The sequence below is a fragment of the Mastigoproctus giganteus genome, chromosome 10, assembly GCF_048544385.1.
Source record: "Mastigoproctus giganteus isolate SK-2022 chromosome 10, ASM4854438v1, whole genome shotgun sequence".
Lineage (NCBI taxonomy): Eukaryota > Metazoa > Arthropoda > Arachnida > Uropygi > Thelyphonidae > Mastigoproctus > Mastigoproctus giganteus.
The window spans coordinates 129,735,722-129,762,037 of NC_143584.1; the positions used below are offsets into that span (position 1 = coordinate 129,735,722).

Genomic DNA, 26,316 nt, shown 5'->3' on the forward strand with positions numbered 1-26,316 from the left:
CGCTGAATTCTGAAGGGATCCTTCCACTTGTTCAGATTATGAACCTAAGGGGGTATAAATTCAAATTAAGAAAAGACAAATGTAGAATAGATGTGCGGAAATTTGCCTTTAGCCAGCGGGTGGTTAATTGCTGGAACAAACTTCCATCTGTCGTTGTGGAAGTTGATGGGTTAAATAAATTTAAGGAGGAACTGGACAGGCATTTGGAGGGAATGGTGCGATTTTTTTTTTTTTGGCTGCTGCTGCTTAAGCTCATACACTTGCTTTCTTGTATCACATGCCACTACTACTACTACTAATGATATTTTGTTTGGGCTGAGCTGCATTGAAAGAATAAGAGAAGAAAAAGAAGCAGATAGATTCTCTGTTGGGACTGCTAATTGGGAATGCTTTGATCTGACTTTCAATTCAATAGTGAATGAAATTAATTGGGATTCACTTAGTGTTGAAAATTATGTAAATAATTTCCAGGACACTGTCTATAAGGCTTCGGATTCTAGTATGAGAAAGAAAAAGATGAGAACAAGACCTATAATGTGGTGGAATGGAGACTTGCAGCAAATGAAAGTAGATTTAAGAACAGTAAGGAAGAGATTTCAGCAATATAGAAGGGTTGGAGATAATCAAATGATAGAATTGTATAAATCTATATATAAGAACTTATGTCGAGATTATGTTAAGGCCATAAATGTTGTGAAGCAGATTTCTTGGAAATCGTATGTATCAGAAAAAGGCTCAAGAGGTCTCTGGAATTATATTTTTAAGTTAATAACTGAAAACTATGTTTTTGATTCTATAATAGGAATTTTGAAACTTTAAGTTGGAGTGAGTCCATGGGCATGATCCTGGATGGATTGTTCCCTGATATAGATAATCAGGAATTGAGTGTCAAGAACAAAATAATATGGTGCAGGGCAATGCTGCACATTGTTCCAATATACGTGAGTAAAATTTTGCTATGGAAGAAATATATGATGCTGTTCACGGGTGGTGGATGGCCAATCGCCTAGTCCTGATCTAATCGAGGTGAAGACAATGAAGTGAGTGTTCCAGATAAGGTCTGATTTGATAATGTTTAACAAATGTTTGGAGTCTGGTTCCTTCCCTGAAGCGTGACCGTTTTGAAATTAATAATGAAAAGTCCTGATACTTCCTAGTGAACTAGGTTCATATCGTCCCATAGCCTTACTATGAATAGCTATGTATTAGTCGATTTATGATTAAACATGATGAGAATCATATGTCCTCTGGTTACAAAAAAGGAAAGTCAACAGAGGATGCTATCTATCAGATGGTAACTTATGTGCATGGCTATGAGGGGTGTTATGTCCTTGGAATATTTGTTGATTTTCACGGCGCATTTGATATGCTTTGGTGGGAGGGAATCCTTCATAGGATAAGAACTACTGGCTGTTCAGATAATTTGTATTCAGTTTTTAGAGAGTATTTCTCTAAGCGAAAGATTATTGTGAGAACTGGATTTATGGAAATAAGGCATAATGTAACTCGAGGTTGTCCTTGGTGTGAACATAGTGGTATATGCCGATGACTTGTTAATACTGGAGTATGGTAATGCAAGATCCCAACTAGAGATGTGTGCATCCCAAGTTATGGAAGAATTGACAGAATGGCCCAATCTATATAAGTTACAGATCTCAAGGATAAAGACTGTACAACTGCTTCTTAAGGGACAATTAAGTATGAATAGACATCCAGTTGTGAGGTCGTTTGATATGTCTATATGGTATGTTACTGTTTAAGCATATGAAGTATTTGAAAAAAAAAAATGTGTTCTTTATGCTAAGCTAAGAAGGATGATAAGAACTGATTGGGGGATAAAGGGAAGGGCTTTGAACCTTCTCTACGAATGTTTATTTCTTCCCATTATTACTTATTCCTCAGTGGCTTGGTTGCATAGAATAACGAATTCTGTAATAAAGAAATACTTGCTCCAAGAGCAGATGTTCACTCTCCTGTGCACAACTCGTGCTTGTAGAACAGTATCAACAGATGCCTTACAGGTTCTGGCTGGTCGATTACCGGCTGATTTGCAGACTGTTTTGTCAGCATTATTATACTGCACCAAGAATAATATTAGAAAATTAGTGTTGAACATAGTTTCTTGTCCAGACCCCAAAAGGATATATACGAGGTCTGATGTGAAGGATGAAATGATTAGGATAAAAGGCGAGTTAATGGCTGTATGGCAACAAAGATGGGATTCGAGTGAGAAAGGCCAAGTTACCCATAGGTATCTCCACGAGTAGACATACTGAATGTACAAAAAATCCTTGGCAGCAGTTTGGACTCTGTGCTACATTTTTAATCACAGGGCAGGGATTAGCAAGAGGGTTGCACGAATTGGGGCTTGCAGTAAGTGATTTATGTTCCTGTGGACGGCAAAAAACCAGTGTACATATCATGTGGCACTGTAATTGTTATCTTGATCTCAGGAATGAGTTGGAGATCTGCTTGGGCAGACTTGAGCAAAGAAATCTATGGATCATGTTCATGGATAGAAGCTTTTTTGGAAGTTTAAAAAAATTTGTGAGTTGGTTTTTAAACGAAGAGCAAGATAGTAGTATACTAGTAGTATAGTAGGAGAGCAAGATAGTAGTATACTAGTAGTATAGTAGGAGAGCAAGATAGTAGTACCCACCTCCCCGTGGCGGGGGACAGTAACATAGTTCATTAGGATAAGTGGGACTGAGGTAGCCAATACTATATTCTTCTTAGCTATGGCTAGGAGGTATAGTGCTCTCTTTAAGTTGAATTGAGTTTTGTATTTTTAATAGTTGATGTTTATAAAATAATAATGTTTTAATTACAGCAATAGAATAATACTGAAGTAGCATTATCCACATATAAGCTACAGCTTAGGAGGTGAATGTGCTGAAGGTATTTCTGAATGTCTCTCTCTCTCTCTCTCTCTCTCTCTCTCTCTCTCTCTCTCTCTCTCTCTCTCTCTCTCTCTCTCTCTCTCTCTCTCAGGGTAACTCACAAATTTTTTTTTTTGGTTGGTGCAGCAAAAGCCTCAGGCTTCCTTGCACCATATGGCTAATTGTAATAATAATATCATGTCATAGAACTGCATCTCTCTAGTACTCTAAAGTTAGCTTGGGCTGTAAGTACATTTCCAGTAAACTAAGAAATTGTCAAATGACTTTTTATTGGTTAATTACAAAAACGTTCACTACAAAATGATTTTGTAGTTAATGTTGTTTGACACTAAACCCTCAAATTATCCTTTCATAAAAGGTTATTATTAGTATTACTGTTTGCATTTGTGGTGAGCAGACGTGCCAATTACAGCTCCTCATAGTGACATTAAAGAAGCACGGATAACGGGGGATTAAGGAAAAACAGGATTTTAAAATTTTTTAATATATTGTAAAGTTTATTTTAATAAGTTTTTTTCCCTGTAATAGTTTGATTTATTTTTTATATTATAAATATAATTTTTTGAAAGTTTGTTTTATTAATAATTAGTAAATTTCATAATAGTTATTACAAGATCTGCCTGGAACACTTCATCAGAGGGTACCATGACCCATACAGAAATAGCTGATGGTGATTTCTGGGCGAGTCATGATTTTCTCCTTTGCAGAACCTGTGGCATGTATTCCAAGGTCGACCTAGTGGATAATTCTAGCTCACTTGGAGATTCTTTTCTTTGTCACCTTTGTAAGGAGTGCATCTATCATAAGTTACAATTTGGTGCATTGCTAGAACAATTTGAGTCTCTGAAAAAACGAGTGCTTGCCCTCAAGAATAATGTAACTGGGAACTCGTCAGGGACTCAAGATTCTAGCAACCTACCAACTGATGCATTCCCGATTCGGGCCCCAGAACAGAATAACCAAGTGCAAACTACTCTAGTTCAAAAGGACTTAGTTCTATTAGATTCCATTGTCAGGGAAATATTTTTTGTAATAAGGATAGGTGGACTAGAACCAGAGTATGTCTGCCAGGAGCAACTATTAATGATGTCATCAACAGACTGTCAGATTTTAAGGGGGGAAAAGAGAATATTATTATTAATGTGGGGACTAATGACATTAAGCATACATGATCTGAAGATTTGTTAGACAAATACAGGACCATCCTGAAGAAATGTCGCAAGTTAGGTCACAATGTCTATGTGTCAACAATTCTGCCCAGGCACAATAGGAAGGATTATATGCTGAAAGCCTTGTGGATTAACTCAAGGCTTGAAGGACTCTGCAAGGCTTTTGGGGGGGGGGGGAAATTTCTATCAGCTTGGCCCGCACTTGTAGGAAGAAGGAATCTGTTTTGTAGAGACGGGATACATTTAAACAAAGGTGGTGCAAAAGTTTTTGCCAATATTATTGAGGATATCTTAAAGGTTCAAGGAAACTGCTAGTTTTGGGGGGACAAGGGTAATATAGATACACGTTTCTCTGATAGTATTGGTCAAAATAACTCTTGCACATACCTCAAGAGTATTTGTTTGTTACCGCAACAGAACATAGTAGCAAAGCGTTCTGAGGACAAAAGCATTTCAAATGAGCGGCTTCAAATGAGGAAGCAAGCTTAAATAACTTTAAGGGGTGTGTCAGGGTAGTTAACTATACAAGAACACTAAGTCTTAATTGTTTATACAGAAATGTCAGAAGTATTGTCAATAAAATGAGTAAATTCGAACTGCTGGTTAGGACAAGTAACGCTGACATAATAGAGCTTACAGAAACATGGTGCCACCCAGAGATAAGGGATGATGAGTTTCAGTACGGTCTGTATAATGTATTTAGGAAGGACAGGGAAGATAGAAGGGGTGTGGGGTCATGCTTCTTATCAAAAGTAGCCTAAACGCGATGAAAGATTTCCCGGATTCAGACGTTTCGCATGCTAGTATAGAATCTGTATGATGTGAAATAATTGGAAGCAAGGGTATAATGAGAGTTGGAGTAATCTACAGTCTACCTGATTGTGAAGATTATGATGGGAGCCTCTACATGCAAATGGAATGGGCAAGTAAGTGTGAATGTCTTATTATGGGCAATTTCAATTGCCCTCTAATTGATTGGAGCAAATGGGAAAGAAACTCCACATGGGGACAAAATTTTTAAATCAACTAGATGATTGTTATTTATATCAACATGTCAGGGAAAGTACTAGGAAAAAGAATACTCTAGACATCACCCATGAACCAGATCACATAATAGGGCTGACAGTACAGGAACCAATAGAAAGAAGTGATCATGAAGTTCTACGGTAGATGATGAAGAGAGAGAGAGAGAGGTAGCAGTAGTTAAAGGCAAAGGAATGGGTTATAATTTGAGGAAAGGAAATTACGATGCCTTAAGGTGCTACATGGGCTCTATTAACTGGGTAGATATCTCACAGAGAGAGAATACAATTGAATTATGGTACAGTAATACCCCGACTTACACGAACTCGGAGTTATGCAGTTCTTAATTTTTTCGTTTGGCAACACTTCATATGCTATCGATATATGGTGCGACGGCGGAGAGTGAGAGTGAAAGATGAACAAAATTTAACTTTGCTGCAGCATGAGCTGCACACATATACAAGAATTTGCATTCCAACTATCATATTTATATGTGTGCGTTCGAATTCGGGCTCAAATTTTGTCGGAAATTACATCGTTTTCATGAATAAAAAAAAACTTTCCAGGCTTTAAGGTTTCCAAAGACCGACTGACAATGATGGTCGGCGGGAATGCAGCTGATGACTGCAAGTTAAAACCTCTCTTAATTTATCGCTCTGAAAACCCAAGAGTTTTAAAAAATATATCTAAAATTAGCTTACCAGTGATTTGGAAGTCAAATCATAAAGCTTAGTTGACAGCTTCCGTTTTCGAGGACTGGTTTGGTCACCACTTCATACCCGAAGTCGAACGTTATTGCAAGTCTAAAAAGATTCCATTTAAATTGATCCTTCTTATTAACAATGCACCCTGCTGCCACCCTAATTAATTTCGACCGACGTGTGAAAGTTGTGTTTTTGCCTCCAAACACAACCAGCTTGCTTCAACCGATGGACCAGGGAGTCATCAAAACATTCAAGGCCTACTACACGAGGCATTCGTTTGCACGTCTGAATGAAGCTGAGACAAAATAGTGAGATATCTGTTAAAGACTTTTGGAAACAATTCAATGTTTTAGATGCCGTAAGAATCATTGAAGAATCTTGGGATGAAATTCACAAAAAAACATTGAATGGTGTCCGGAAGAAACTTCGTCCATTTTTTTTTTTCAAAAACGAGACGAAAACAACGCCAGAAACTGATCATGTCGCTCATATGACAGAATAAGTTGTTAATCTTGCCAGGCAATTAGATTTGGAAGTCAATGGTGATGATGTCAACGAGCTGTTGGATTCACATAGTGAGGAGCTGACAATGAATGAGCTCATAGAGATGTGTGAGCAAAACATCACTGAATTATCCGACACTTCAGACCCAGTTCCACCAGAAAAGCACATGACAATTGCAAGCTTGACAGAAGGTCTCAGCTCAATTGAAAAGGACTTAAAAATTTTAGAAAACAGACTCCAACGAAGAACGTGTTATAGCTACAAAGCAAGGAATAAAAAATTATTAGCTTGCTACGAAGAAATTCTGTGTGAAAAAAAGAAGCCGCTATGTCGTCAGACGAATTTGTTAGATTTTATGAAACCATCGACATCGAAATAACTTTTTTACGTAACTCATTTATTTCTTTAATACATAATTTGTACTAATAGGTATAAATAACTGCAATTTTATTAAATATTTTTCTTTTAAACTAGTGTTTTAATGTTTTTGTTAGTCCTTGGTCCCAATTAAACAAAATTTATATGTATTTATATGCAAAGTTGTACCCCGACTTATGCGAATTCGACTTAAGTGATTTTCGTCGGACCCACCTATTGCGTAACTTCGGGGTATTACTGTATATCATTAAAACATTAATCACAGAAGCCTTGAATGCATATATACCATTAAAAAAATACTCCACGAGGACAATTCCAAATTGGATGAATAATAATGTTGCTAAATTACCTCAGCAGAAAAAGACAACATGGAAAAGTTAGAGAGCAATAAAAAGTACTGAAACCTATAACAGCTACAAATTGAACTGTAATAATGCCACTGAAAAGGTTAGGCTGGCAAAGGCAGATTATGAGAAATCGCTGGCAAAGGGAGCAAAGAGTGCGGATAAGGAATTCTTCACATATATAAAAGCAAAGAAGAGAAGGACAAACCAGAATGGACCCTTATGTATTGCACGTGGGATAGAATTAGATACCCCAGCTGAAGTTGCAGATGAACTCGACAGTTACTTCGTATTGATATTTACAGAAGAAAAACCCTTCACATCAATGAGAAATTCTAGTGAAGTTGAAAAAAAATGTTATGCATACCATACTGAAACTCGTCATCCCTTATCTCCAGGTGGCACCACGTTTCTGTACGCCCTATTATGTCAGCGTTACTTGTCCTAACCAGCAGTTCGAATTCGCTCATTTTACTGACGACACTTCTAACATTTCTGTATTTCTGTATAAACAATTATTTCACACAATGTTGAAAAAATAATGATGTTGAAATTTCACATTTATTTAACGAAAAAACTTTCGAGCCTACAGGCCAGTATGGCTTGTGGGGTTGATAGCATTTACCTTATAATCTTAAGGGAGGCAGCAAGTGAGTGCACTGAACCATTGAGACTAATTATGAGAGCACCACTGGACCTGGGAGTGATTTCGTTGGATTGGAAAAGTGCCAATGCATAAGGGCAGTTCTAAGAGTGAAGTGGGAAATTACCGGCCGGTTTGTCTAACTTCAGTAATGGGGAAAATCATGGAGACTATGATCAAGGGTGGAATTCAGGATCACTTAGATAGAAATGGAATTCTGAAGGATACTCAGCATGGTTTTATAAAGGGAAAATCATGTTTAACTCTGGTTAGCTATTTTGACAGGGTCACTCAAGAGCTGGACTTAGGGAAAAATTTCAATGTTGTTTATTTGGATTTCAGCAAAGCATTTGACTCAGTCCTACATGAGCGTTCCAGCCTTTATAAGCTGGAACAGGTTGGAATCACAGGGAAAATCCTTAGATGAATAGCATGGTGGCTTCAGGGCAGGAGGCAGAGGGATGTGATAAATGGTTATTCCTCAGATTGGGTTGATGTAAGAAGTGTGTTCCCCAAGGATCAGTATTAAGACCATTGTTGTTTTTGATTGTCATAAATGACATAGACGATGTAAAGAATGGTAGAGTAGTTAATGACTGCCGCCAAGCAGAGCTTCTTCAGAATGACCTAGACTTCAGAGATGGTCAGAAAAATGGCAGCTATGCTTTAATCCAGCAAAGTGCAAGGTATTGCACCTGGGGAATAGTAACTCCAAAATAACTTATACACTTGGTGGATTTGAACTAAAGCCAGTAGTGAAGGAAAGGGACTTGGGTATTACGATATGGTCAGATATGAAGTTCTCCGAACATTATAGACTGACTGCAAGGAGGGGCCCATGGTGTCCTATCGATGATTTATCGAACAATCGCTAGTAGAGATAAGGACGTCATAATCCCATTATATAAGGCCACACTTGGAATACTGTGTTCAAGTATGGTGACTGCACCTAAAGAAGACATTGTTCTCCTTGAGAGGGTCCAAAGACAGGTAATCACCTGGTGAGATCGGCAAAAAGGCGTCCATATAAGGAAAGACTTCAAATATGTGGGTTGCAGAGCTTGGAACTAGGCACCTTAGGGCAGACTTGATTGAGGTGTTTAAGGCTCTGAGAGGCATAAGCAAAATGAATAGGGATGAAATTTTCACGGTTATAAATGATTCTAGAACTAGGGGTCATAATTTCAAGTTATGGCGGGGGGGGGGAGTTGTTTGGACTGGATTACAGGAAGTTTTATTTTAGCCAACGAGTTATAAATTACTGGAGTTATAAGTTACCTACATGGGTTGTAGAGGCTGACAATGTGGGGAAATTCAAAAGTCAGCTGGATACGTACCTAAGGGAGGAGGGAAATGCATAGGTTGTCCATTTCTTTTTCTCTTATTAATTTTTATTATTATTATTTTTTTAATTTTCTTATTAATATTATTTTATTTTATGTATTTTTTGTTATTTTATTTTATTATTATTTTATTTATTTATTTATTTTTTTTAGCTTTTGCAGCATAAGCCATAGGCTTCCTTGCACCATGTGGCCATTACTAATACTAAATGCTAATCATAAAAAAAAATAAAAAACTTCCAAATATTTATAATTTACTGGCATGTAGAATCATCATCGAAGTATACAGAAATGTGCAGTAGTCTACCGTTCACAAATATGATGTGGCAGCAGCTCAATAATTTTTGGTAATTTTCACTTATATCATTATGGCTGACATATATTCTGCTCTTATATTTACCACTGTCTAAAAAAAAAAAAAAAAAAAAAAAAATAGTACAAAAGCTTAATCTATGTTATATAAAATCTACAGTGAATCTGTGCTTCTCTACACAAACAGATGGCAGTTTAAACAAGTTAAAAATAAATACAAGTCAAAAAAAAAAGACCAACAGTCTAGTTGTTCAAGTGTTGCTGTAGTACACAGTGAACACATGCCTTTGAGGAGCCTTGGTAATATTACGAACATATCTTTGAGCAGTATTTATATCTGGCATAAATTCTGCTCAAAGATACCAACAAACATTTAACATTTATCTACAGTGAATCTGTGCTTCTCTACACAGACAGATGGCAGTTTAAAATAAATCAAACATTTATATTATTATGGCTGACACATATACCTGCTCTTATATTTACCACTGTCCAAAAAAAAAAAAAAAAAAAGTAGTACAAAAGCTTAATCTATGTTACATAACATCTACAGTGAATCTGTGCTTCTCTACACAGACAGATGGCAGTTTAATAAAACAAGTTAAAAATAAATACAAGTCAATAAAAAAAGCCAACAGTCTAGTTGTTCAAAGTGTTGCTGTAGTACACAATGAATACATGCCTTTGAGGAGTCTGGGTAATATTATGAACATATCTTTGAGCAGAATTTATATCTGGCATAAATGCTGCTCAAAGATACCAAAAACCACTTACAGTAACAACAGTACAGAGTTACTTATACAAAACTGTTGAAGTCAGAACGAAAACATGTAAACCGAGCTTTCTGCACATGAAACAGAACATTTATGTGATAAATGTTAATTATGAATGAATCATGTATTGAAGAAAACAGAAAAGACAGGGTTCAGATTCTAATAAGAGTGTATTTCTTATTAGAATCTGTGTATGCTCCCTAGAATCATCCCAATTATGATACAGATGTCATTTTGTCATATGTTATAATTTTATGGTAAATCATATGTTAATGACTTTCATTGTTGTTTAAGAAATGCAAGCATATTTAGTCTAAATAAGAGGAACAGAGAAGCATGTGAAGTAAGTAAATAAATATTACATTAAAATAAAATTTGAAGATTTTCACTAAAGAGTAGTTCTTGATTTATAGTCGAATAAATCAGAATGTAGCACAAGTAGATTATAAAATATGCAAAAGGAATCATTTCTAAATAAATGGGAAAATACAGAATTAGATTATTCTCATAATACAAGGGAAGACCACCTAACATAAAACATAAGTATATATAAAATGCAAAATTCAAATTTGTTATATTATTTTTGCTAATAATCAAACAATTTATACATTTTTAATACAAAATTTCCATGGCTGCCACTTACAACCTAGAAAGCTGGTCGGTTAGTTGTTTTTGGGATTTTTAGTGCATTGATTACTTAGATCACAGTGTACAATTCACTGGTCTTTTCTCCATGCGTTATGTGAGATAAAAAAAAAAAAAAATCTGTATTCACAGGATGATTTGCATTACACAGACTGAAAAACTAAAATTAATTCATGAGGGTTCCATATTTCCTCTACCTGAAATTGTGGATAACTGCATCTTTCATTGAAGAGACTTTCAAAAATTTCTTCAGTCTCTCTGACAAGATCTAAACCCAGACCTCTCCCAAGAGTGACAAGCGGTAAACCTGTTACACTGCAATAGAGGACCCGAGCAAACAAACTCCACCTATCAGCAAAAGCAAATATGGCTATGTGCTATAGTTGTAAATAAAAATAACAAATAAATAAAAACCTGTAAAAATTCTTCAAGGCACTCGTGAAGATCTTTCAAACCTTTAATATTCAAATCCAACTCATAAAATCGAGAAGGTCTTGTAGAATCTTTTAAACATTGGTCACATCTGTATGAAATAAGAATATATCAAAAATAAAAATTAATTCAATTACACACAGCTACAAGATATGCTAAAAAATTACAAAAGGTGATGGACAAACTAAAAACCAAAAATATAAGCAACAGCATTTAAGTAAGGCAAAATTTCCATTACACAATTTAAAATATTTCCTGCTTGACTTATCAACATATTGTAATGGCAGAAACAGATAATTTTTCATCATATACAGAGTGTCTATAAATTATTCACCCAATTATGATGCTTGATTAAAATTTTATTGTAATAGATATCTTAAAATAGTTTGCTGCAGTTATCAAAGCAACTCAATGAGTTTATTTTTCATGCAGCTGGCAGCCTTGATTCCAGCAAGCACTGTGACAATACAGCATTAAAATGGCAACAGTACAGGAGAAAGCAATGTATATGTTGTGGCTGCAGGATACCAAATCACCAGTGACTCTAGAGACATTTTCAATGGGAATTCTAGAAAGGTCCACGTGCAGAACAATCAATGAAGTTATGATTGAAACAGTTTCAAGAAACCAGCAGTGTGCTGCACCAGAAAGGAGCAGGCAGGCCTTGTATCTCTGCAGGTAAAGTTTCAGAAATTCAGGTAGCATTTAACCAGTCCTACAAAATCTATCCACCAGGCAAGCTCACAGCTGCAAATGCCACAAGCAACACTGCATAGGGTGGTTTGCAAGAGATTGAAACTTTATGCATACAAAGTGCAAATCATAAGGGAAATTAAGCCTCATGACAAACCAAAATAAGAAGAATTAGCTGTTCACATTCTCAACTGTATACATGAAAATGGGCACTTTCTGGAAAATATTATTTTCACTGATGAAGCAACATTCCACCCGTCTCATCAAGTTAACAGACACATTTGTTGAATATGGGGATCTAAAAATCCCCACTTAGTTTGTGAACAGGAAACAGGAGCGTGATAGTGTCAGGGTAAACATATAATGCACACTGTCCTTCAGCCAGGTGACCGGGCCATTTTTTTTCAACAAAAACATCGTGAACTCTACAAATTACCTAGATATGCTTGAATTGTATGCTGTACCTCAGCTGGACGTGTTCTATTGGCAAGATGAGGCACCGAAACTGGAGCATGCATGTGTGCAATTTTCTTAATAAAAAATTTCCTAACAAAGGAAATTTCAGCCAATCCTAACAAAGGATTGGCTGTGATGACGCCATTTCGTGGCTTAAAAAACTGGACTGAACAGGATGTGACTTTCATTTCTCAAGAGATGCTTAAAAACACTTGGAATGCAATCAGCTACCGGTGAAATACCACCACTTTGCTTATTGGTGGCTTGAAGTGGTGAAACCCATGTTTAGTCTCTAGAGCAAAGTTTCCAGCATCCCCCTCCCTCCATACTATAGGTTTTGATACCTTTCGTGTTTGGGGTTTTCATAAAAAAAAAAAAAAAAAAAAAGCTAGCATCTTGACATTCTATGTGCTACCAAAGATGCCCATATAGAGGTTTATGGAAGTTCAGTTGTGTAATAAGAAATTCTTTGAGTTTCATAATCAATTTTAACTAAGTTTCATAATCAGGTGTACAATTTATAGACACCCTATTTTACTATATATTTACTGTAAACATACACTGTGCTGCCACTTTATTAGGTACATTCCTGCTGTGCACACAAATGGTTCGTCCCACAACGTTGCAAGTCACATGATCACAGTTGTGGATATAAGTGCAGCAGAACAATCTTTCTAGTATCAGTTAAGCTTACAAACTACAGCAAGAATGGGGAAAAGGAGTGAGCTAATGGACTTCGAATGTGGCATGGTAGTAGGTGCAAGATGTGCTGGACAAAGCATCTCTGAAACGGCAGTTCTCCTGAAATTTTCACGCACCACAGTTTCAAGGGTGTATCGAGAATGGTTCAACAAACAGAAAACATCCTCTCAACGGCACTCCAATGGAAGAAAATCGCTTGTTGACTTTCAACAGTGATGCATCAAAATCCTTCCAGTATTTTAAAAGCATTGCCATTGAGCAACAATTCAATTCGAAGACGAATCGATGAGATGTCAATTAACGTTGAAAGGCAGCTAATTGACAAACTAAAAACAAGAAAGTTTTCTATTCACATTGATAAATCCATAGTTACTGACAATAAGGCCCTTCTAATGGCATATGTTCGCTATTTCGATGATGATCGTAAATTGCAAGAAGAGACGTTATTTGTAAATTCCATAAAAACTAGTGTACTGGAGCATCCATTTTTGCTCCTGTAAAATCATAGTTTAAAGAAAAACAAGTACCATTGGAAAATTTGATATCCTGTGACACTGATGGTGCTACCTCCATGGTTGGAAGACAAAGGTTTTATAGTCTACCTAAAGGAAGTATGTCCCAAAGTTCTTGCAATACACTGCATTGTGCACCAACATCATCTGGCTGCAAAAAATATTAGTCCAGTTCTTTGTCAATCTCTCAGTATAGTTATTAAAACCATCAATAAAATAAAGTCACATAGCAAATATATCAGAAAAATTGTGTTGATAATGAAGAACAGTATGTGAGGCTTCTTTTACATACAGAAGTCAGATGGCTTTCTAAAGGAAACTATCTAACAAGATTTGTAATGATAATTAGTTTTCTAGAAAGCAGAGACATAGATTTAGCAAAGGAGTTCAGCAAACACAAAAACAACATATACTATATGGCTTGGATTTTTTTAAAAATTTATTAATGAAGTATCACTTCAACTTCAAGGGAAATTAATTATGGTGATAGACTGCAAATGTGTATTAAATGCCTTCATGGAAAAACTAGAAATATTTGAAAGCAATTAAATGAGAAAATAATTTCATGGTATGCAAGAATTAGCTGAAATCAATGAATTTCTCATCAAAAATAATCTTAAGAATTATTTAGATCATTTGTGTTCTTTAAAAGGTGAACAGAAAAATAGATTTTCAGATTTATTTTCTTTTGAAGTGAAGCCATGGATGTTAGATCCAATTCAATGTGATGCCGGGTCTGCTAGTGAATAAATTCAAGAACTCCTTGAATTAAAATGTAATGAAGAATGCAAATATAAATTCGAAAAAGGTGGAATGGCTGAGTTGTGGAGATCAAAAACAACTGAACTTCTTTATCCAACAATGTGGTCTGAAATGGCCAAATAATTCTTTGTTTTCCATCTTATATGGTTGAAAGTGGTTTTAGTTCAGTAAATAAAATATTAACAAAGGAAAGAAACAGAATTCATACATGTTCAAGAGGAGACATTAGAATTAAGTTTACTAACATCATACCGAACAATGAACTTTTAGCTAAGAAGCATCAGGGTCAGGGATCCCATTGAAAAGGGCAAGTATAAAGCATTTTCTTGTTTAAAATTTCATGGGGGGGGGGAGGCTATTAGGAAAAAAAATTGTTTAAAAAAGCCCTTTAGGGAGCAATAATTTTGAGAAGCACTGGTCTAGTCCAAATTCCATGCTGATGTCATTGCTGAATTCTTTGGTGATCCAGAGTAGCTTCTCGGTTGCCCCATAGAACTTGATGACATCGATGTACAGAGAACCACAGTGGGCTCAGGGCATCTGCCTGAAAGATTATTCTCCAGATGGGGTTCAGTCTGGTTGTGATGTTTTTTACTTTGATGGTGGTACTCTATTTTGCCATGGTTGCTTCTAGGATGATGAAATTCTATTTCTATAAATATTTTTGGGAATTTCAGTTTGCCTGTTTCTTTTTTGGTTATTTTACAAAATTTCACTCTTCATATGATATAATATCAACCAGCAAAAGTGACTGTTGGATTGCCACCTATTACTTTACACTTTATATCTGATGGATGTTTGTTAAATTAGGGTGTATATTCATACACCCTAATTGAATAAAATATGAATAATTTTTATTCATATTTTATTCAAAATATGAATAAAAATTTAGAAAAACTGAGGAAACAGTGCTATGTGATAAGAGGAAATTCAAGTAAATAATAAAATGCTTGGCTGATATATTAAATATCTCATTATTATTTTTACATTAAATTAATTTTTTTCATAATGAAAAGGCTTACTTTGTAATATATACATATTTTCCACTGTACTGTTCCTGAATGATATTTTTAACAGCAGGATTACTCTGATGAGTTAACTTTACTTCTAGCAGTGAAATGAACAATTTACTAAATTCCTGAGCATCCTGTAAAACAAACAATAATTTATTATTACTGGACAATATTTAAAAATCATAAGAAACACTCAAGGAAAAATATAATTGTTATGAAATAAACACTTTAATCCAATCTTTCAAAAATTATCATAAAGGTGACAAATAATTAGTGAAGTTTTAAATGGCACAAGTATCTCCAACAACAAATTATTATATTAAAAAAAAATTAATTAATGGACTACTTGCATGTGACAAAAAAAGTATCAATTTTGCATACCATATTGTTATTTAGTTTTTTTTTAGGACGGACTCGAACCCTGGTCTAATCAAGAAGCGTGTGCTACGCACTGCTGCTCCTGCCCACCTGGCTACGGAGGTGCCTGCATACCATACCTCAACACCAAAGAAGGAGTCAAGTTCACCTTATCTGTTCATAACAGATGAGATGAATATGAACTTCTGTGTAACAAACTCAAAAGATACAGAAACACAACAGTATTCTGTGTTCAAGATTTATTCTGGATTTATTTAGAAAACTGAAAATTTTAGTGTACAATATATGTTATGTGACACTTTCATCACTTCCTCAGTAGCCTGAGAGATAAGACTATTAAATTAACATATTACAAAGCAATTAAAAAAAGGATACTGTTTAACTAAGGATTGCTACCCATTACTTCACGGTGGTAATCATTTCGGTCCAAAGAACACAAAGGAAGTGAAGGGCCTATACACTATGGACTATCTTTTGTTCCTTACTTCTCTTGTGATATAATGGGAGCAAAGGAATCTCAAAGGGCTCTCCAAGGATACTTCTGGTAGCCTTGGAGAGCTCCTGGGTATATTCTTACCATGTGTATGCCATATCCAAAAATTTCATTACTTCATACAGCATGTCCCACCCACTTTTTTCTTACTATTGAATACACCATGAATTGTCAAACTAATAGAGCAAACTTATCTGCGAAAAGATCTAAACCTCCCAATCACTTCCTAATTCATTTCACGAATATACGTGGTCACAATTCTAATCTCAACGATGCCCATTTCCACTTGCAATCTGCCAAACTTTTTCTGACAGAATCTCAGTTATCAGTTGATTCAGCTACTGTTCATCTCAGTCGCCCAAATTATTTGCTGTATGAGTCCTTTCACCTCAAAGGTGGTACTTGCGCATATGTCCATTCTGATATTCCCTGTCAGAGACTTGCCAAATTGGAATCTCCTCTCTTTGATCTTCTCTGGCTTAAAATCTCTCTACCTCATTGTGTCAAATTCATCTGTTGTCTCTACCGTTCTCCCAACTCCACTAATCACTTGGAGCTCTTTGACTTCTCCTCTTTGCAACTTGACTTTCTCCAGTCCAACTTCCCTAACAGTGAGGTAATTTTCCTTGGTGATTTTAATGTTCACAACTCCAGCTGGCTTCCGTTTTCTAGTCACACCGACCCAGCTGGTCGAGATGCTGAGGCTTTTGCAATTACTAATGACCTTGCACAGATTGTTCATTTACCTACAAGAATACCAGACAATCCTAATCATACAGCCAATATGCTTTATCTTTTCTCACAAACAAACCTAAGTACACGGTCGAAGTGAGAGGTCCTTTAGGCATTTCAGATCACAACTTGGTGATTGTCTCTTCTCCAATGGGGCCTTTATCTCATGGCTATTCTCAACCTCGTGTTGTTTGGCATTACACAAATGCAAAATGAGATGACCTGCGAGATTTCTTTTCTTCTTTTTCTTGGTCGGATTACTGTTTCAAAACTTCTGATGTCAACGTTTGCTCAGATCGTGTCAGTGAAATTATTCTTGCAGGAATGGAATCCTTTATCCCACGCTCCACTTTAAACTCTCATTCTTTATCTAAACCTTGATATTCCAATAAATGTGCTAAGGCTTCTCAAGAGAAGAACATTGCATATCGTAATTGGCTTGTTTCTAATTCTTCAGTTTCATTTTCTGCCTACACCAAAGCTCACAACAATTGCAAAGCAGTTATTAATCAGTCCAAACTAGAGTTTGAACAGTCTAAGAGTAGAAAACTTGCTTCTTGCATTAATGGTAGCCGAGCATTCTGATCTCTTGCCAAATCTGTTGGCCGCAACTTTTGCCCATCTCTGCTCCCACCTCTGTCCAAACCAGATAGTTCTGTTGTTACTTCAACCAAGGATAAAGCTGACCTGCTAGCATCCCATTTTTCTTCCAACTCACGTATTAATGATCTTGGAAAAACACCTCCCACAATTCCCAAAACGTTCCATTCAATGTCTCCTGTGGTCTTCCGTCAAAAGGATGTCAGAAGGATTTTGACGAATCTTGATGCTAAGAAAGTTCCAGGTCCCAATGGTATTTCTCCACTTGTTCTCAAAACCTGTGCTCCTGAACTTACTCCTATTCTTTGCTGCCTTTTTTCACTTTCTTATTCCAAAGGTGTTTTTCCTTCTGCTTGGACATTTGCTCATATCCAGCCAGTTCCTAAAAAGGGTGACAAATCCCTCCCATCCAATTATCGTCCCATTGCAATTACTTCTACTCTTTCTAATGTAATGGAGAAATCAATTAACCGCCAACTCTTAAACTACCTAGAAACCTTCCATCTGATCAACGATCACCAGTATGGATTCAGTCAGTGTCAATCCATTGGTGATATTCTGGCTTATGTTACCCATTTATGGACTAATTCAACGGAAAGGTTCGGTGAAACACAAGTAATTTCTCTTGACATCTCAAAGGCTTTCGATCGTGTTTGGCATAAAGGTCTTCTAAACACGCTTCCATCTTATGGTTTGCCAACCGCTTTTAGTAATTGGTTATCCAGTTTTCTCTCTGATCACTCACTGGTGATGGCTCTCTGTCTTCTAACTTCTCCACTAATGCCAGTGTCCCCCAAGGTTCGGTTCAATCCCCCACTCTTTTCCTCTTGTATATTAATGACCTTCTTCCATTGACTGGAAATCCTATCCATAGTTTTGCCGATGATAGCACATTGCATTCCACTTTCCATTTTGAGAAACCTTGCCCTGCTCAATCAGCTTCAACTTCTCGAAACCCTGCTACCAATTCCTTAAATGCTGATATTCAGGTAATTCTCCAGTGGGGCAAAGACAACTTAGTTGATTTCAAAAACTCAGTCCTTCTAAAACTCAGTTTTGTCTTATATCTCGCAAAAAGGATTCTTCTGCTCATCTTCTGCTTATCTTTTGTGACACTCCGATTTCTAGGCAAAATGATATCTCTTTTGGCAATTACCCTGACTTCTAAACTCTCTTGGCACAAGCACATTACAAATATTGCTTCCTCTGCATCTAAAAAACTTGGTTTTCTCTTTCACTATCGGCGTTACTTTTCTTCCAAACAGCTGCTCACTCTGTATAAATCACAAATCCGCCCTGCCATTGAATATTGTTCCCACATCTGGGGTGGTGCCCCCAAAACCTCTCTCAGGCTTCTTGATTCCATTCAGAAGAGGGCAGTTAGGTTAATTAATGATTCATCTCTAACAGAATCTCTCCACTCACTGTCTCATAGACGTACTGTTTCTGCTGCATGCCTCTTCTACAGATACTTCCATGGGTACTGTTCTTCTGAATTGGCTTCTATAATTTCCACTCTCTCTTTCAAAATAGTCCGAACACGTGCCACCACCAGCCAACATCCATTTACTGTCCAACTTCAAACTCACAGAACCAACTTTTCATCTTCCTCGTTTATTCATTCAACTGCCGTTTTCTGGAACAACCTTCCTTCATGCGTATTTCTTGAAAATTACAGTCTACAGAAGTTCAAGTCCAATGTCAACAAATATCTTCTTTCATCTTCTCAACCTCCAACCCAAGAACGCTACTAAGTACTATAGGTTCCAATACCTCTCGTGCTTGGGGTTTACATAAAAAAAAAAAAAAAAAAAACACAACCGTGGTGAACTGTCGAAAACTTGAAACCATACAGCACTCCATTCTTTTAACTATAATAAGAGCCATCAATACAGTTTCTACTCATGCTCTGCAGGTCCTCGCTGGTATCCTACCATTGGACTCGGAGGTTGTCCACACAGAGTACTATATCAGCTGTCAAGGGGAAAGTCAGAAACTATCCTGGACTTAAACATCGGACCCACTTAATAATCACAACTTAGAAAGAAAAGAAATGACTCACTACCCACATCTGGCAGACAAGATGATTAGAGTCTACAAAAGGTGCCATCACTCACAAATTCATACTGTATATCCAAACAGTCTACCTCTTCATCGCTGCTAAACACAATCAAACGAGAATGTTTTCTCGGTTGCAGAATATCTTCACCTTCTGAACTTTCTTCTGCAGCATCTAGATTTCATATACCTTCTGCTCTTTTTAAAAAATCAGCAATCTGGATTTGTTTGCTTTTGCTTGATAGATCTTTGTAAATTTCTTGGAATGGAGCTAAACATTTTTGAAGCCCATTTGAACTTTGTGCTCCTTTCAGTAGAAGGATCTGCATTCAAAAAATAAGATTCTAATTACTCAGCTAAGTTTATGCCTTCCCATATGCTTTTCAGTGTAAAATTTGGAACTTCAGAATTTTCATCTGCAGTATCATCCTCTGAATTGATTTGGTTTACCTCCGATGCCATTTCGACTAAATCCGCTTTGCTAGCCTTGAGTTCTACCAATAATTCATGAACATCTTCAGTAGTCATATCATCAAAACCTTCCCCTCCTACCAACTTAACAAGTTGTACTATTGCACCGATTCCATTTTCTGAATGAACTGACTCTGGCCATACATTTTTCTAACATGCATTTAATGTTGACAGTTTTACTTCTTTGAGTGATAAAGCTTTGATTCCGATACAGTCCACAATTGAAAAACGTTTCCATGCCTCCATCACTTCAATAGATTCGGAATCAATTTTTTCCAAAATCCATTGAAATGATTTTCTGATGTAATGAGTTTTAAAGGTAGATATAATGCCTTGATCTAATTGCTGAATTAAAGAAGTTGTATTAGGTGGTAGGAACGTTACTTCAACATTTTGGATGAATTACACCTTTTAGATGGCCTGTCGCGTTATCCAATAGTGATAAAACTTTGAAACCTAGATTTTTTCGCTTTAAATACTTTTCCACAGCTGGCACAAAACAATTTAGAAACCATTCTTTAATGTATCTTACCAATTAACAAAGTTAAATTTTATGTGAAAATTGGAAGAATATTTTCCGGTTAGCAAAATAAAAATAAATTTACGCTTACATACATAGCTTAATTAATACCTACTGTAATATGTACATACTAATTGATATTTCTGTTCACTGACTTTTTTTTTTTTTTTTTTTTTTTTGTTGTAAAATTTAAAACAGTAAAAATGATAAGCAATGAATAACAAAGAACATGGCACACACAAGTGAGATAAGGATTAACAAGTTTCTGAAAATTTATTTATGTTTTTGATATGATTGAATATTTCATGGAAGGGGAAACACATTTCACCATAAAAACATGAAAACCCACAGATTCCATCTATTGGTACTATAGCAAATGCAAGAGGATTGAGTTTACTACCCATTTATAATTTTTCTAAAGCACATTTCTAAAGAAATGTGCTTTAGAAAAATATCATGAAGACGATAATGACTAGCAAGTCAACAGCAGAGATTCACAAAAAGGAATGGAAATGTTGAAAATTACATCTAACATAATAGCAAGGTTTTCCCAGCACAAAAGCTCAAAAATACCTGTTATGCGAGATTTCCCATAATTCTCTAACCATGTTAGAGTGAAACTGTGTCATATAAGAACCATGTTGTGCAAGGATTTCCCCCATTTATCAATCATGTTAGAGTGAAACCATGTTGTAGAAGTACCGTGTTATATGGGGGTTGCCTGTATTACATCAGATTGAATGCCATTATCATTAGCTCCTTTTACAACTGAACAATGTAGTAATATTTTATCTACTCCAAAAGTAATATACTTATATAAAAGTAGTATACTTACCTTCATTTATTTTATCTTTGTATATCCTTTGTTCAAACCCTAACACAATATATAGCCGCCTCCGTAGCCAGGTGGGAAGGAGCAGCAGTGCGTAGCACACACTTCTTGATTAGACCGGGGTTCGAGCCCGTCACCACCAAATACGGAGGATGCGGAAAGGTCAGGGAATGACCACCGCATATCCCGGAGCAATATGGCCTTAGTTGCTAATGCTCCTAAAAACCAAATAACAACAACAACACAATATATAAATTCCCTTCTGAAAGTCAATTTCATAACCTTTACCTAATTTAACTAAGAATCTCCATGCAGACAAATTACTGTGGTTTTTCTGAATCAAAATTAAGTTTTCAAATAATCATTAAAGAAATCTAATGCATAAATGCCATTAGGAAACGTTATTAATTTCTATTCATGGCTATCAAAATACTTGGAATGATTATTATCGTATTGATTACTCACATTAAACGATGAATAATATAAATTTAACTTAGTAAATGCAAATTCATAAGAATTATCAAACATAAAAGGGGTATATCTGAATATAATCTCAAACACTCTGGTGTTTGTTTTAGAATCTTAGAACTAATTAGCATTTCAAACATTTATAAATAAGGAATTTAATTAAGAAAATACATAACTTTAATTTGATAAAAAAATTCTTCCATTTTTTTAAAATTTCTTCTTTAATGTCAATGATTTCTTCTTCTAATAACAATTTCAGCACTTAATTCTTTCTGATTTTATAAATTTTTTTAAAACTTAATATTTTTTTTCTTTCTAGTAAGTTTTATAACAATATCGTCATTATCAAGATGTATTCTTTTCAGTTCTTGATTTTCAATAAATATTCTTTCACCTTCTTTTCTCATTAAATCTACCTGATCTTGTAACTGTTTAATTTTTTCCTGACCTGTCATAGAACTTGCCATCATCTAAAAGTGGAGATTTCTGTACATGCGTGCCTATTTATATATTTCACTCTTATCAAAAACGTTTAGTACAAGCAGTAAGAACCATTACAGGTCACAATGAAAAATAGATTTATAAACATCACTTATGTATATGTAGAACAAACTCAATTTGTAGATTGTATTACAGAATGCACTCTGATAGATAACATTGTTTCTACCTAATTTTTGCAGTAAGGAAAGATAACAACACATAGTAGTTTTTATCACCGCTTAAGTACACAGAGCAGCTACCTGACTGCATTTTATCAGTAGGCATTTCAAAGTAACGACTAAAGAGCTATATTTGTAAGCCTAACATGGTGAAATCTATGAAATTAAAAAGCTACAATGGTTTTAATTTCAGTGAATTCTAGTAATTTGAAGATATGGCCTTACATAGCCTAAAGGTTATGCAGCTTCAATTTTCAATATGCCATTCTTCTTTTCTGTTATAAATAGTCTTTTCTTTGCTTCCTTCTATTAATTTATTTTCAAATTTTTGTTCAAATTATATATATATATATATACACTGAAAGGAAACAATTCATGGGATACTGGTTCTTGGACAACATGACCCTGTCACCCCTCTCGCTATTGGATGAACCCACCGCTTAGCAGGTATATAGGTACACTGAATTTACACAGATGGTAATTCGATGTCAGTATGGATAAATTTCATGAGTTATTCGACTTTGAAAGAGGGATGATAGTGGGTGCCCGGCACATGGGTGGTACAGAAATTGCATTATCCCCATTTGACAGTATCAAGAGTGTATCGGGAATATGCCATTTCATGAATAACATCTCATCGTGGACAGGGCTGCGGGGGGGGGGGGAGATGAACGTGGCCATCGACATCTGTCTCGCATTGTTTCAGCCAACCAGACAGTGATGGTGGCACAAATCACCACCACCACCACCGCCAATGAGGGAGGTGCCAGAAACGTCTCCACCAAGACCATCAGGCGATCATTAGCCTGCAATAGGTTATGGGAGCCCCCGACCCACCAGAGTCCAATTGCTAACACCACAACACAGGACTCTATGCCTCAACTGGGCAAAAGAACATTGGCACTGTACCTTGGATGACTGGAGACAGGTCTCCTGGTCTGATGAGCCCCATTTCCAATTATTTCAGGTGGACAGGTATCTGGCAAAAACCACACGAAGCACCTGTCATGTCAACAAGGAACTGTTAATGCAGGTGGACAGTCTTTAATGGTCTGGGGTGTGTTCAACTGGCAGACGTTGGGACCTCTGGTATGTCTAGATGCACCTCTGAACAGTCCAGGTTATGTGTCCATCCTTGCAAACCTGCAGCCCTTCGTGGTCATCATGCACCCACAGGGCAATGCGCCTCCTCACAGAGTCATGGTTACTAGAACATGGTTGAAAGAGCATTCCGCAGATTTTACCACCATGGAATGGCCTTCCTATTCATCGGACATGAACTCTGTGGAGCATCTTTGAGATGCTGCGGAAAGGTCCATTTGAGCCTCGAATCCTCCACCCAGGAATGCGATGGAATTATGGACAGTTGTACAGCAAGCATGGATAGAAATACCTGTGGAATGCTTTTGTGAACTAGTGGACTCAATGCCTAGTGACTGCCCTTATCCAGGCGAAAGGTGGGCCTACCCGCTACTAGGTAGGTATCCCATGATTTCTGTACACTCAGTGTATACATTAAAATTTTTGTTTCAAATTATATATGTAAGTCTAACATGGTGAAATATATGAAATTAAACTACAATATTTTTAATTCCAGTTAATTCTAGTAATTTGAAGATATGGCCGCACATAGCCTAAAGGTTGTGAAGCTTCAATTTTCAATGTCATTCTTCTTTTCTGTTATAAATAGTCTTTTCTTTGCTTCCTTCTATTAATTTTTTTTTTCAAATTTTTGTTCTCCAATAAATAGTTTAAATGCAATGAAAGGGAATTCTTCTCCACTTTGAAAATAAAATTGTTAATTTAATATCCATATCATCAGTTAACTAATTCTTCTTCTTCATCAGTGTATCAGTCTATCGACTGGTTTGCCCCTTTGATGACCTGCCTCCATTTCTCCCGGTCTTGTGCTAGGTGTTTCACTTCTGTATAGCTTCGAAGCCCAGTTTCCTTCAGAATTGTATTTATGATGGTGTTTCTTGGTCTTCCCTGATTTCTTTTTCCCAATATTTTGCCTTCCAGCACATCCAGTAACATCACTCTATGCCTCATGGTGTGTCCGATCCACTGCAGCTACTTTCTTCTGATTCTTCTTAGCAATTCTCTTTCTTCTCCTACACATTGTAAAACCATGTTATTATTCATTTTTTCTGTTTAGCTAATCTTTTCCATTCTCTGCCAGCACCACATCTCAAAAGCCTCTAGATTTTTCAAGTTGGTTTTGTTTAATGTCCATGTCTCTGCTGAATACAAAGCAATTGACCAAATATGTTTTCATAATTCTTTTTCTTAGGTCTAGTGACATATTTCTTTGGCTTAGTAAAGAGATTTTACCTCTAAATGCTTGTTTTGCCATCGCAATTCTTGAACCGATTTCACTGTGGCAAGATATCTTGTGTTACAATCTGTAGTTAACTAATAAAAAAAAAATTTTATCTAATAAAACACAACTATGCATCCAAGTTAATTACCTGGAAATCTTTTTGTAAAACGATACATTCTTTAATTTTTTTCAAATATCCTTGAAAAAAATAAAGACAATTTTTTTCAAATAATTGAAAAAAAATACCTTCACACTTCGTGAAGGTATTTCAATATGAGATATGCTTAATGATGCCAATTTATAAGTACTTATGTTGGCTATGTACAGAAATGATGCAAATGCACTAACTTGTACATTATTTAAACTATTTACGTAACCTGAGGCTTTAGCCCTAAACTATACTGTAATCTAACAAAATATCACTGCATCACCTGACATCTAACCCAAGGCTGTCCCCAGGGCTCCATCCTGGGGCCAGCTGTCTGGAATATGATACTCGACGACTGGCTCCTGAGGGACTACCCACACACTACTCAGCTTTCTTACACCAACGACATGGTTATCATCATCGAGCCCCACCTGAGCCACAACAGAAACCCAGGCTATGGTTGTTCTCTCTGCTCTGTTCGTATGGGGCCACGGAAAATAAACTCCCAGTCTCCACTGAGAAGAGCAAAACCCTCCTATTAAAAGGCAAACTGGACTTCTCCAGACCTTCTACCATACGTTTTAATAGCCGTCCATTGAAAAACTACCAATCGGTGAAGTACCTAGGAGTAATTTTGGACAACAGGAGAACTTCCATCCCCCATATCCAAGCTATCAAAGAAAAGATAAAAAATTACATCACTATGTTAGCACACTTTACCCGTAAGGACTGGGGTCTTAAAGGACCAACTCAACGCCTTCTATACTCAGCAGTATTTCAACGTAAAATTCAGCAAATTCAACGACTTATGCTACTACAAATGACCTGCGCATGTAGAACGACATCAACTGCTGCCCTACAGCTACTAACAGGCTGCCTCCCCTTGGACCTCCACGTTGCTTTTATCAGACTCTCTCATGCCATCAAGAAGAATAAGGAAGCTGAATTCCTCACTATTCAAACCCGTACCGATAACGAAATCAAACAGGAACATAAACGTATGTGGCTAGAATTGATAAACCTATGGCAAACCCGCTGGAATAACTCCACAACTGGTGCAACTACTAAACTTTTCCTCTCCGAGGTAACCTACATCAACAAACGTTCCACTTGGTTCTACCCAAAAGTTTATGCTTCCTTCCTATTAACTGGCCACGGGTCTTTCAAGAGACGCCTTCTAGAGTTCGGCCTAGTCGAGGATGCCCTCTGTACCTGCGGAGAACCTGAAGATTGGGATCATGTGATGCACTCATGCAACATATACTTAGACCTAAGAATCCAACTACTCCTAGACCTCCACACTACATCACTTCGGCCGGAAACCAA

The 26,316-nt window shown here is 36.4% G+C and overlaps 1 protein-coding gene across 8 annotated transcripts in view; it reads right to left on the bottom strand.

Annotated features, from left to right (window-relative positions):
* The window catches only part of LOC150079283 (ubiquitin carboxyl-terminal hydrolase 48-like), a 955,076-nt gene that overhangs the window by 712,061 nt on the left and 216,699 nt on the right, over positions 1-26,316 (bottom strand). For all 8 annotated transcript variants that reach the window (XM_090382262.1, XM_090382266.1, XM_090382265.1 and 5 more), the window contains 2 exons: positions 15,318-15,442; positions 11,153-11,261 (listed from right to left, as the gene is read on the bottom strand). In XM_090382262.1, coding sequence (XP_090238388.1) covers positions 11,153-11,261; positions 15,318-15,442 — 234 coding nt within the window. The remainder of the gene's footprint in view (positions 1-11,152; positions 11,262-15,317; positions 15,443-26,316) is intronic.